The sequence below is a fragment of the Falco cherrug genome, chromosome 1 (genome assembly GCF_023634085.1).
Source record: "Falco cherrug isolate bFalChe1 chromosome 1, bFalChe1.pri, whole genome shotgun sequence".
NCBI lineage: Eukaryota > Metazoa > Chordata > Aves > Falconiformes > Falconidae > Falco > Falco cherrug.
The window spans coordinates 115,633,704-115,647,437 of NC_073697.1; the positions used below are offsets into that span (position 1 = coordinate 115,633,704).

General features: G+C 38.8%; 1 protein-coding gene across 3 annotated transcripts in view; it reads left to right on the forward strand.

Annotated features, from left to right (window-relative positions):
- The first annotated feature begins 211 nt into the window (after positions 1 to 211).
- The window catches only part of TBCD (tubulin folding cofactor D), a 129,600-nt gene continuing 116,077 nt past the window's right edge, over positions 212 to 13,734 (forward strand). Inside the window, exons 1-8 of one of the 3 annotated variants that reach the window (XM_055722629.1) lie at positions 212 to 319; positions 602 to 812; positions 3,976 to 4,026; positions 4,227 to 4,324; positions 5,038 to 5,139; positions 6,765 to 6,911; positions 7,734 to 7,789; positions 11,646 to 11,778. In XM_055722629.1, the coding sequence (XP_055578604.1) occupies positions 620 to 812; positions 3,976 to 4,026; positions 4,227 to 4,324; positions 5,038 to 5,139; positions 6,765 to 6,911; positions 7,734 to 7,789; positions 11,646 to 11,778 (780 nt within the window). In that variant the 5' untranslated portion in view covers positions 212 to 319; positions 602 to 619. Of the gene's footprint in view, positions 320 to 509; positions 813 to 3,975; positions 4,027 to 4,226; positions 4,325 to 5,037; positions 5,140 to 6,764; positions 6,912 to 7,733; positions 7,790 to 11,645; positions 11,779 to 13,734 lie in introns of those variants that run through there. The other 2 variants (XM_055722637.1, XM_055722620.1) reach the window with 2 other exon arrangements.

The following is a 13,734-nucleotide window of genomic DNA, read 5'->3' on the forward strand; positions in this document are numbered from 1 at the left end:
GCGCCTTCCCCAGCTCGCTGAGGAGCCGCAAACCGCGGGCTCTGCGCTCCGGCGGATCACGGAATCGGCAATAAACGCTGCAAAGCGCTCCGCCTGCCAGGACCGGCCGCCCCCGGGCCTGCCGTCTCCTCAGCCCCCCAGCCCGCCCTGCGGCCCCCTCAGCCCTCCCGCCAGCCTCCCCTCAGCCGCCCGCCGGCCCTGCGGCAGGGGCGGAGCCGCGCGCGGGAGCGCAGCCGCCGCCGCACCTTTTGGTCCCGCGCGGCGCCCCGTAGGAGGGAGGCGGGGGCCGGGGCCGGGGAGTGCCGTGGCCGTTGCCGGGGTAATGCGCGCGGGTCGCCCGTGGCGCGGGTCGCCGTGAGGGGGCGAGGGGGCCGCTCGCCCTCCCCGGTGCCGCCTCCGGGAGCCGGTGGCTGTGCGGGCCAGGCGGGGAGGGCCGGGCCGGGCCGGGCCAGGCCTGCCGTGGAGGGGTGCGGTGGGCCGCATGGCGGCGGGCGGGGCCGGGCGGCGGCTCGGCGTGAGACGTGTGTGAGGCGCGGCCGGGGCGGTCCCACTCCGGGACCCCCAGCTCCGGGACCCCTGACTGACCGGCCGTTCTGCCCAGTTGCAGGGAGCCTCGGGCATGGCTCTGGGCGAGATGGGTGGCGCGGCGCCCGAGCCAGAGGATGGCAGGAGTCAGGAGCCGGGGGTCGCCACCACGAGAAGTGTCCTGGAGAGTTTCACGGAGAGCCAGGAGGTCAGGGGGCTCATCGGTAACCTCAAGGGGGTCTTTGGGGACCTGGTGACTCGAGAAATGGCCGTGGAAAAATTCCTAGGTGAGCACATCATCCAAAGGGAGCACGTTCTTGTGTTGCTTAGAGCATCTTGCCACCAAAAAAGGTCCAAACTGTTAATTTTCTATTGGTGATAATGCTGGAACTTTATCAACAGGTAGTTTAGAGTTATTTTTCTACTCATTTGTTTTCCAGATATCTGTACCGTTATTGTAAGGTATTTAACTGCTGTAAATAAAGCCCCAGGTCTTAGATTTAAGACAACTGAATTCTGGCCCATGTTTAGCTTCCAGTTTCCTATTCAAATGCAGACAATAATTTAGTTGAAGATTGTATGCCTGTCAAAGCCATTTTTATACCTGATTACTTGTTTAAATTTCTTTGAGCTTTAAAGAGTTAGTTTCATATTTTTAGTTTCATAGGAAGTATGAAAGGCAGCTGAATCCACACAGATCTTGTAATTGTTTCTGAGTGAAGGCAACTTAGATCTTAGTAACAGCTTTTTTGCCATAGAACAAAAGCTGTTCTGCTTCTGGACCTCAGCTGAATGTACAAGTGTTATAATTATGTACATGTAGCAGTGCCCTAGGTAATTAGCCTGTTATAAAGCACATCTGTGTATTGGAGCCAATATCCTGACCGGGTGATTTGCATGTTAATGCAAGGTTTCACGTATTTACAAATCAAGCTAGCATTTTGCAAGTATTGTTGCAAAAATGGTGAAATTGCAAAAACTTGCAGTCAAAATATTGAGCTGGTGGGTTTTTGACAAAGAGAGGTAGACAATAAACCAGAAACCCCAGAATTTGGAAATTTGACCCTGCAGAAGCTTCTCAGTAGTATTATACTCAATTGACTTAACTGGCTGTTCCATCTGAGGAGTTTAATGATGAACATGTAACTTCAGAAAGCAGTAGCAAGAACACTTAGATTTGTGTTGATGATTCAGTGTCACAGGTGAAATGGTAGACTTTGGGATAGAAAAGTCATTACTGAAAAATTCTCAAGTGTCTGAAAGGACATCTTCTTCTCCAACAGATCATTTTGTGATGCCTCTCTGTCTTCTGTATCATGTGTACTGTCTCTGTGTATTTAAATTGTATTTATGAAGTTTCTGCATGCATGTCGTTGCTTAGTAAATACAGTGTTAATATCCTTAAAACTGATAGGTACTGTACATGTTGTTCAATATTTGATTATAATATTTAGTGTCATATGGTATCATTTGATCTTTCTTGGGCAAAATATCCCAAATATGGTAACAGGCTTGGTGTGGCATGTAACATTGACGCTTACGGAATACCTTTAATCCATATGCAGATAATGCCATAATAATCAGTTATGTATCATATATGTTGATATTGATCATATATCATAATTATAAAAATTATCAGATTTTGATGCAGGTCTCCGAAACATTCACAAAAATGTGTTGTTCATTTTTTTTGGGAACTGTTAGAAATGGAAGCTTGGAAGATAGTTTAATCTGCAACTATAATTTTGTAAGAAAATTTAGGAAGATCTTTTTTTGAAATAATAGCATTAGAAAACCTGTGATTTTTCACTTCATTCTTTTCAGCATTTAGATTTAGGGTTTGTTTTAGATTAGCTTGCCAGACTGATCTGGGCAAAGAATTTGGTAAGATGAGGAATTTGCCGTTACATTCCATTTCTGCTTGAGAGCTGTTGCTTTGAGTGTTGATGGAATTTCTTGTATTCGCTAGTTCTGTTATTTGTACGCAGCTTAAGGTATCATCAATTACAGTGGGCAGTTATGTGATGATTAGGAGATCAGGCTTTCCTCTTGACAGGAGACAGCACTATGGTATCGGAGTGGAATTACACGAGTTACTGCAAGGATGCTGTTGGACTGGCTGGTGTCTTTAAAGTGGTTGCGCATTGTCATCCACTGGTCAGCTACAGCACTGTCAAAGCTGAGTTATGTCTTAAATCTAGGTGTTGATGTGACAAGTGGAGAAAAGGGATAGTGAGCAAAATTGTTTGAGACAGAAACAAATGCAGGAAAATGAGAGGGTAAGAAGGTATTTTAGTTTTGTAATTAAAAAGCTATTTTCTGATCAAATACCTGAGCCAGGCAATCCCCAGTGCAATACTGGATCACTTGATGATCTCTTACAATATCCAGCTTTCATTCCTGTAGCTGCTTTTTGTTGATTCTAGGTTTAAATTGAAATGCTTTTGTTTCTAAAAGCTGTGGCAAGTTGTTCCTAGTTTTTTTTTCAATATTCAGTTTCAACTTGTCTTTCTTCAAGTCAGTTCCCAAAAGGAAGGTAACATATTATTGGCAAGATTTAAGTAATGTGAAAAGTTTAGAGGAGTACAGATAGTAATACCTACAGTTTGTATTTGTCAGGTTAAAATGTGTCAAGGATTCTTTGTTCTTTGCTGAATTATTTCCTGCAGTGCCTATACAGTGTTTCAGTACAGGTCTGCAGTGGTGGAATTATGTCTTTAAATGTGTTCTGGGCACGGGAAGGAAGATACCCAGGTATCCAGGGAGGGTTTCCCCATGACTCTGTCGGCCTCAGAATCAGAAAAGTGTCATGGTACTACACTTCTAGATGTTGAGGTATCTTTGCGTGTGTGTGTGTTTTTAGAGGCAATCGGTAATTTGACATGCTAACAAATAGAACACCGTGTAAAAGTGAGTGGGATTCCATATGTTTAGGAGGAATATGTGAACAGCAAGGCGGGGAAAGCTGTAAAGCAGCATTCTGGTCACTGTGTGAGTAGGAGTGCAGTGTGAAGCTGGTATGCCTGGAGCAGCTAGTCCACAGTGGTTTAATGTCCTCTGTTTGCAGAGTTCCATCAGAAATCGTGTGCTGGCAAGTTGTGCTTAGGAAAGGAGAGCCCCAAAGAGCTCTGCACTGAAGGACAGCAGCAAGCGGAGTGATTGCTTGTTTCACCTAGCTGTGAGATTTGTCCATAGTAATTAGAGAGACCCCTGGAAGGGAGTTTATGATTCAGTGTAGGTAAATGATTGCACTAGGGAAGGGGGAAGACTGTATTTTTACAGTTACTTCTCTGTAGTTTTCTTCCTTCTTGACCTTGCTTACGGATGGTGGCAGCCAAGGATGCTGAAATCTTAAGCTAAAGCTGTCTGGAATCAGGCTGTATCTCACAATTAATGCCTGTAAGAGCTTTTAATTTGAATAGTTTATTACAGATACATTTTCCTTTTCAGGTATAATGGACAAGTACCAGGAGCAACCTCACTTGTTGGATCGCCACTTAGGTAGGAATATCTTCTTGAAAAAAATTTTGAATCAAAATCTTGAAAATATGTTAAACTAGAAGGTCCATATTTGCATTACAAGATTGCTGTGGCTGATATTACTCATTATATGACTACTGTCTCCCTCTCAGTTCTTAGGAGTATGAGAAACTGTAAGCTAACTGCATGTCGTCTCACTTATTTTCCTCTCCTTTCATTAGAATGGATGATGAATTCATTGTTGGATATAGCACGAGACAAAGGATCTCCTCCCCCTCTAGTTCACCTGGCTTTTAAATTTCTTTACATCATTACAAAGGTAAGAAAACCCCAAATTTAACATTCTGTAACTGCAATGTTTTAAGTTTCCAATATTTTCTTTGCTGTTTAACTTCTAAATATGCCACATTTTCAAAAATAGTAAAATAAATAAACGTCTAAGTAATGCAATGAAATGTTTTAAACTGTACTGTGAAAGATTAGTTCTTTTTTTGTATGGTTTTCATGATAGCTTATGTTATTTAATGATCCAGAGTAGTAAAAATCAAGGTCTTGACTGCAAAAAGAATTGCAGATGTTGAGATACTGAGCGACAAAACAGTCATAATGTTAAAAAAAGAGAGTAAAGTATGATGAAGAATTAGATGGACTATGGACTTTCCATCTGAGCATAAGAAAACGTTTTTTGGCTTTAAGGATTGAATACTGGGATAGATTGCTCAGAGAGGTTGTGGAGCCTCCACCCCTGCAGATACTGACTATCCTACAGACACGGTCCTGATCAGCCTGCTGTGGGTGGCCATGCTTTAGCAGGAGAGTTGGGACTAAAGAGTCTCCAGAGGTCTCTTGTTTTAAAGTTAAAGAATTATCATTCCATTAGTTCTTTCTGAAGGTATTTAACACTTTAATCCATATCCTTACTGTTCTTGCTACATGAGGGTCATACACAAGAAGCTCCTCAAAGGATCTTTTCTTCTTCCTCAGTACTTGACCATGCCAGATAGCTTACTACATTTTGAAACTTTTTTACAGGTGAGAGGGTACAAACTTTTCCTCCCACTGTTTCCTCATGAAGTAGTTGATCTACAGCCTGTTTTGGATCTGCTTGTAGACCAGAATCCAAAAGACTCTGAGGTGAGAACTTGCTGTGCTTTTTGTTTAACTTTTGTTTCTCCAGCAGAAAAAGCTGATGAACAGTATAAGAAAAAAGTCTGGAAAGAAATGTGTAAAGCAGTGATACAACATCCTGCCCGGTGTTAACATCTGGATTTATTATGGAAGTCATCTTGTCAGAAAAGAGGTGTCTTTTTGAAAGGAGAGGTCTTAAGTTTTTCTTTCATGGGATATGTTCTAAGGATTTAGAAGTGATGGTGATAGAGGTGCAAGTAGAATCTTTATAACCACTTGTATAAGGGAACAAATGAATTGAAACAACAGTAATAAGAAAGGCTGCGAAAGATACTGAACTTCTAAAAGGAGTAACTGCAAAATTCTCTTCCTGCTATGCGTATCATTAACAGTCACAGTAATTTAGCTTGAAGTAATAAAAGTAAAATCACAGGAAACTGAGTATTTAGGTTTTACATATTTATTCCTATTTCTTAATGTAAAGAGGCCGTTTTTTAAACCTTTGAGTTTTGTCAAAGTTGGCACGAGAACTTCTATTTTGATGAGGAAATGAAGATGATAGTTACTTGTCTTTTTTTAATTTCATGAAGTGTTTTATTGTTACCCAGTCTCCCAACATCTGTCTTCAGATCTGTGAGGGGGTTTGGGTTTTTTTCTCCTTTTCATTTGAAAGGAGGGAGGTGAAGATTTGAGAAAATTGCACAATTATGGCAATAGGCATAAATCACTTGGATTTCTTCCTGTTGATAATATATTCCTGGATGTGGAAAACTTAACACAGGATTTCAGATATTTTTTTTTTACCTGTTTGTGATTTGAAAAACAGTGTGACACCACTTCATGCTGTGTCCTGATTTAAAGTTTTATTTGGCTGGGAATGTTCTGTGCAGGAATTCTGATTTGACAGATTATGTAAGCAAAGAGTTTTTAAGCAGGGATTGAGATCGTAGAATGGCTGGTGTTGGAAGGGATCCATAAGGATCATCGAGTCCAATTCCAAGATACTGTAGTTGATATATTTTTGAGTAAGGAAAAATAATTCCAGAAGGCTTTAATAAGGCTGAATTTTAAGAGAGATCATCATGTATTATAAGTAGCAGAAATCATGGATACGAAGACAATAATTGCATTGCTGCTCTAAATTAATTTTCTAATGAACGTCATAAATTCTGACCACTTTGCTGTTGATGTAGTTGTACTGCTTTGAAAGTTCCTTCTTGTCTGTCTCTGAAAACACACCTGAAGTTGTTTCAGTAAACCCATGAAAGCAATACGTAAGAAATGAGGATGAAAATGTTTCTCTCATACTTGTGACTGGAGGCGAAAATGGGCTGCAGGAAGGAGAAACAAGGGAAATTGCAACAATCAGTTTTCCTTTGGGAAGAAAATAAACTTATCTGGATCTCAGGTCCAGAGGAGAGGGTCCGTTAATTTTGTTACAATTTTCCTTTTTGGAATCGCTTGTAGTTCTGTCTCTTGTGGTGTTTCAGAGCATTCAGGTTTGGAGTTTTCTCTTTTGTCATCTTACTTTGGAAATTCTTGGAGCTAGTGGATAGCTTGTGCTCCAGGTACTTTGTTGGAATATACTCCAGAAAACGGAGTACACATTTTGTTTTTCCATTTTTTTCCAGACTTGGGAAACTCGTTACATGCTTTTATTATGGCTCTCCATGATATGCTTGATTCCTTTTGATCTGGCCCGTTTTGATGGAAGTATAATTTCTGAGGAAGGGCATGCTCGTATGCCAACAATGGATCGCATACTTAAAATAGCAAAAGTAAGTATAATACATCTTGTCATACTTTCAAACCTGTGGTATTTTTCTTAGGCTTAATCTTTCAACATGTAATAAATTACTGTCTTTTCAGAATATTAAAGTCCATATTTTCTGTACCTAATCTCTAAAAAATTTCTCCATAGTTTTGGAATCTCAGCATATTCTTTGCTGCTTTAGTGTCAGATGAGTGTTACTTGTTTTCCCTGAAGTAATATATTTTTTATGACTATCTGATATGAATGTGTGTCTTTGATTACATTAACAGCTTTTAGCATTTGAAAATACTACTATTTTTTTCTGCAAGCTAAGTTTGATGACTTATATAGGAAATTAGTGTTTGATCAGGGTGAGTAAGTAGCATTGGAAGCTATGACCGCATGAAGAATTTTCAACAGAGATAATGATGTTTCACTAGGCATAAGCCAAAGTGGCTAACTTGTCATGCCTTAGAATAAAACAACCCTCTCCCCCAAAATACCTGAACAGCTTAGGTATTTGACACTTGCAGCACATCAGTGGCTTATCACTTGCAGGCATGTAGTAGCACAAATATGACTGTAAGTTAAGGTTTCAGTAAAGGTAAACTTGCTTTGAAAGACACTTTAGAAGGGAGACTTTCTTGCCTGAGATATGGTTTGTTAAATGGGGATTTTAATTTTTTTTTAATCTTAAGCTCATTTTGTAATCATCATAATTACATAATTTATATACTCATAATGTTTGTCATTGTACATGAATATACTACCTAATATTTACAAAGTTATGTAGTTGTTAAATCTACATGTATGAATTCTTTTACAGTTAGTTTTCTTTTATCTTTAGTGTTACTTGGTTGTCAGTGATAAGGCTCGAGATGCAGCTGCTGTACTGGTTTCGAAGTAAGTCTCTTTCGTGCTTCTTGGCAGAAAAGAAAAAAATCTAGCTCCCATTTCTCCTGCCATTTTTTAGTCTGACATACTACTAATGATAGTGTTGGGAGGACTGGAAGTTGCCAACTGTATGTGGGATGTTAAACTTGCTTGAATCAGATCCAGTAGTGTGTTCATATTGAAAATACTGTATTTTCTTCTGCTTGCTAGAGAAACAGTATCCATCACAAGTGATACAGGTCTTCACTCTTATCAGGATGCTGTTCAGGTTGCCTTCTAGGGACCCGTTCGTGCTACAGAGTTTTGGAAAGATACAGTTATTTACCTTGCTCCTGATTTTTGCAGTGTGTTGCACAGTAAACAGAGAATTGGTATCTAATATTAATGGCTTGATGTTTCCTAACAGTATTTCAGTTATGTAATAGGAAATAGTAAAGCTAGAATTTATTTGCTTAATTTCACTCTTGTAATTTTCTTCATCTCTCCTCCAGAAAACAATCTGTTTTCTTAGGTTTATTGTTATCAAGTAATTCATCAAATGAAACAGGTGTAGGATAATGGAACTTTCTAAATCCCATTGTTTTACATGGTTGGTGTTCAGACACTGAGCAATTTGTGACAGAGGTGCATTTGTTCTGGCATTTTTTGCATCACTTCAGTAATACTGATGCTAGGGTTGTTTATAAATTTGAAATAACGAACTTCTGTATCTCTTCTTTCTTCTCTTAGCGCGTTTCTGGAGATTGTAGTTTATTTTCATACGCATCACAAGTGAAACCAAAGACCATAAACTGTGCTAGTACACATGTATCTTCTTTTTCCAATATATATTACAGTACATATTCCAATATATTCTAGTGGAAGAGGGCTTTAGTCAGCTCAGTTTGTCATTTTGGTTTTTCTTTTTTTTTTTCTTTTTAAAGCAGGCAACCCCCTGAATCTTTATGCTTGCATATACTATATCTACACTAGAGGGCTCTGCCAACGTAGTTTTGAGAAGCAGATGCTCTGTAGGGTAAGGAAGATGAAATGATGATAGGGGATGCGGGTAGCTTTCTGAACAATAGAATCGGTGTTAAATGTTTTTCTCTGGATCAAGGCACAAAATCTGTGGGATGACTTGTATCAAAATAGTTGTTAAATGTAACATTTACTGGAGCAGATCCTAACTGTCTTTTGGGGAAATAACTCTGTACTTACTTAAAAATTATTCTGACCTTCAGTCACAGGACTCAATGCTTTAGAAATTTGTATTTAGTGAGTATAATGCTACAGTTCTGAATCAGATGACAAAACAAACACTTTTTTTGTTTTACAACTGACAGTGTCATGTGGAACATTCATGAAGGAGCTGAGAATAGAATCATAGCTCTCTGGTGACTAGTCCTGTACTTTTCTGATTTCTTTTGAAATATTTCAGAGCAAAATCTAAGTGAATACATGAATCATTTGAATAGTCTTTAATAATCTTGCATGTTACATATTTCTATGTGAGAGAATGTAGGTTTGTCTCCTTATCCTAATTAGTTTTTGCAGGCATTTTGGAAGTGATAATTGGAAGTTGCTTTTCAAGTATCTGCATTAGTAATCTGCCTTGTCACAAGTTGACGGAAGCAGAGGATTTAAGGTGAACGTGTGACATAGAATGATTTACTCTTGAGCATTCATATGTGTCTGAATGTGCCCTTTATCTTCTTTGCTTTCTAAAATCCCAGAAAAATACCCTAATCAACCAACTGTGGTAGGCTTTTGAAGGTACATCCAGTATTTGGAAGCCTTCTCAAGTAAGGATGACAGTAATTTAAAAAGATGCTTTCATCACGTTATACTAATTGAATTTGCACTTCATTTGCACTCCAGGGTATCTGCATAACTAAATTACTAGTGGAAGCGTGTATATAGTAATGTGATTGACTACAGCATTGCATTCAGCAAAACCTTGTGTTCATGCAGTGCTCACCCCTGGATTTCAGGGGGATTTCATAAGTGCCTTGCATCCTAATGCAGGGTACTATGCAGGTGTGTTATTAGCAGTTGTGTTATGTTCTTTTCACCTCCATTTTATTGGCTGAACTAGTTTTTATTAAAAGTATGTATTCATAATAAGGTGATAGAATACATTAAGCTGGTTTTAGTAGCAGCTGTGTCAAGCTGTGTAAGGCTGTAATGGGAGCAAAATTATTATTTAGTGTACTTATAGTTATTTAGTTTATTATGAAAACATATTTTCAAAATAGCTTAATGATTAAAACACTTCACCAGGAATTAGAGGATCTGGGTCCAAGGCCTCATGGCCTTGATGCACTTGAATTCACTGCTTTCACATCCCAAACCAGTTCTTCAATGAACGAACATAGTTCTTCTGAGATGAGGTCACTGTTTCATCTTCTTGAAGTTAGACTGTTAGATAGGCAGGAACACAGAAGTCCCGGGACAGACAGAGAGATAAGATACAGGAGTCTAAGTCTGTAACATGCTGAGTCGGAAACTCCCTGGGGAGGAAGAGGAAGTCTGGATTCTGGTTCCTGCTCTAAGGAGTTTTTGAATTTCAAGTGAAGTTTAGAAATGCCAAGACCCAAGACATCCTGTTTTCCAAAGTAATTTACTTTTCATAGGGCAAAGGAGCTGGAGTTTGATTCATGAATTCTCTTTTCTGTCTGTTCAGTGACTTGGTTGCAGTAGGAGGAGATGAGGCTTATCCTTATCTTGTTTCTAGTCTGGAGGTTAGGGCACTCCTTTGAGAAGGTAAGGTTTAAACTCCTTTGGGCTGAGAAAGGCTCTAGGAACCAGTTCATCTGCTTCACAGGTTACTTCCCTTCCCTGCGCTATTGTGCAAAAGGCAGCTTTCTCCTTGCTGCTCTGTTATAAACCAAACCACCCCTCCCCAAATCCTCATTGTTCTGTTGCTGAGCACAATAGATAACGACTTTGAAGGCAATTCAGGTGATCGTATGTCTGCTCGCAGTTTCCTGTGTTGACTGTATTTAATATTCCTTGTTAGCTAGCGCTTGGTACAGTTACCCATTGAACGTGTAGATGTATAAAGTAACCTGATACAGGCTCAGCGTGCATCCTTCTTTAAGCGCTATGAATTGTACTTTGTGGGCTTTCCCATGTACCTTGTTTCCTTTGATTGCACTGAGAACAAAGTTTCTTAATTTAGCCTGAATCTCTGCTGCAGCAGGCCCCTGATTGTTAGGTGCTGAGAATACTAAATTGGATAAGAGAAGCAGGTGCCCTATCTGGAGCTTGGCTGGCACTGATGGTGGCTGCGTATAGTTTTATGGAAGTAAAGTAGTGAACCTCTTTGGCTTTGAGATGGGTAAAAATGCATCCCTCATCCCATCCATTGTGTTAAATAACAGGTGTTTGACCTTTTTAAATATTTAAAAAAAAAAAAAAAAAGCACCCTGATGATTACACTTTACGGGCCTGGCTGATAACAGTGCAGTAGGGACCAACTGTTGATTTGCACCGGTTTTCAGATTTGCAGAATAGCTGTTCTTAGTGAGAGAGGTGGAGAATCTTGTACTTATTTCAGCTTTTTTTGCTAATTCTAATGGAAATAATTTTTACATGGGACCTTTGGAAACTTTGTTGCTTTACGATTAGGATGACAAATCTCTAGAATCCAAGTTTATATATTGTTTTGAAGTGGAAGTGAAATTCTGGGTCAGAGCCTTGCACAGAAACAGAAAGGCTAAACATATGATGGTTTGAATTCTTCTCACCCTCAGTGATCTAGGAAAATATCAGTTAGAGAATTGTTTTTAGGAACTGCAACTAGTTTGGATAGCAGGAAAAATTAGTTTTCATTGAGTCATAATGTTAGTAACTGAAGTGTTTTGGTTTTTTTCTGTCACAGATTTATTGTCCGCCCTGATGTCAGGCAAAAAAGGATGGCAGACTTCCTGGACTGGACACTTTCGATGTTATCTAAATCCTCCTTCCAGACCATGGAGGGGACTGTTGTTACGAATGGCATGCTCCAGGCCCTGGTAAATACTGTTTTTCCTTTAAAAGATAGATAATTGCATTTATGATCTGCTATGGTAGACCTTTAATAGCAAATGCACAGAGATGTTCCTGTTCATTAAAAAAGGATAAGATAACACACAGCTAGAATTTCTTCCACAACAGTTTTGAAGATGTAACTTCCTGTGCATGTATATTTTCTTTAAGTATTATTGTCATCACCGAATGCAAATGAAGTTGCCAGCATAGATACTGATAAATAACTCTCAAAAATGCTTTAAAATATCTGATTGTGCATCAGTAGTCATTTCATAATTCACTTTGGGTTGGTTTTGCTTGATTTTTTTTTTTTTTTTTTCCCTTCTGCTTTGAACTAAACCCTTGAAATAAATTAAGAAATTGGAACTGTACAAAATGAAGAGGCTGGGCTTCTGAAACTGTAGTGGTCTTTCCTAGACTTTACAGAATTGGTAACCAAAATGCAAGTGATTCTTGAAAGTTGCATCCATTCTTCTTCAACTGAAATATTGTTCTCATTAGTTTTAATAAGGCATACTAAACTTGTTAGACAGTGTCCTCCAATAGTCTGAAAAAATGCACCGTTTCCCATGTTTTTGCTTGCTAATCTGAGTAAGTTTTTTGTTAATGCTCCTTACCTTGTGGAGTAGCAATAGTTTATGACTCAAAAGATCTGAATTCTTAGTTTGGATTTTAAAATTTATATACTATGCATGGAAAAAAATCTGTAATACCTGAACCACTACTATATGATAGCACTCCTCTTGTACATTATAAGAATATCTTTTTATAAAAGCTTTCTTGCAATTTTACACCCTTAAAAGTGTTGGTGTGCATTTTGAAATACCGGAATAACAGTTTTTGTATCTGTTCCACTTACTGATGTCCAAATGTACTTGTGTGGAACGGGACAGTTTGTGTGGCTGGGTGGAGTCGGTCCTTCTTGTTTTTGTTGTTGACCAGAGTTGAGGTAGTGCAAGCAAAGAAAGATGACATGCTTTTTTACAGTCTTTGCACAGGTTTAAGGATTTGCTGGTGTTTGTATGAGTTTCTGTAATTTGCATAAATTTGCAGCTTTTTTAAAATAATTGCTATGAGGACTTGTATGCCGTACGTTACTAAACATCAAAGCAAAGTTCTGGAACAAGTGTGTGTGGTGTGTGGTTTTTGTTTTGTGTGGGGTTTTTTCCATTTTTTTTTTTTTTTTTTTTTCCCCTCTAGCAGCTCTTCCAAATCAGAAGATACAAGAAATAATCTATATTTAGAATGACTTAGGACTTGCTGTTTAAGCAGGAGGAAGCAATATTTGTATGCATTGCAGTATGTTTCAAAAGACAGAATGATGTTTCATCATTTTATTGTCAGATCTGGAAAGGGAGACTGACTGCCATTCTGCATGCATGATGAGACCTGTAGGATGTATAATACATTAGTGTTTTGTCATAATTCCTTTGAGTTTGGCTTTGGCTCTATCCACCTGTTCATTAGTGCATACTAAGCGAAACAGGTGAATACTTAACAAGTAGAATCGAAACTAGAACGTGATACAATATACCTGGAAGCAGAAGCCTGCCTTCTTGCATTTATATGATTTCTTTTCTCCTCTGTGAGGTAGGAGAAGGTATTTATCAGCCCAGTGTTATTTGTGTCCTACAGCTCGTAACACCTGTTGCAGTTGGTAGGTATGAGCAGACTGAATTTTTAAAGTCTTCTTGTGTTCAGTCTTCAATTTTTAGTTTCAGTTACTACAATGAATTATATCATTAGGGAATAAAGATTTCCAGAATGATACATATGTAGGTATGTGTATACAGACATACATAAGTGGCATAGGAAATATTTATTTCAAGGGTTTAATATTAATAATTTTGTAACACAGTTGTAACAACAGAATGTTATTAAACCAAAAATATCTGCTGAAAATAAAAGCAGTCTTTAAAACAAGTTTACATGTAACATTT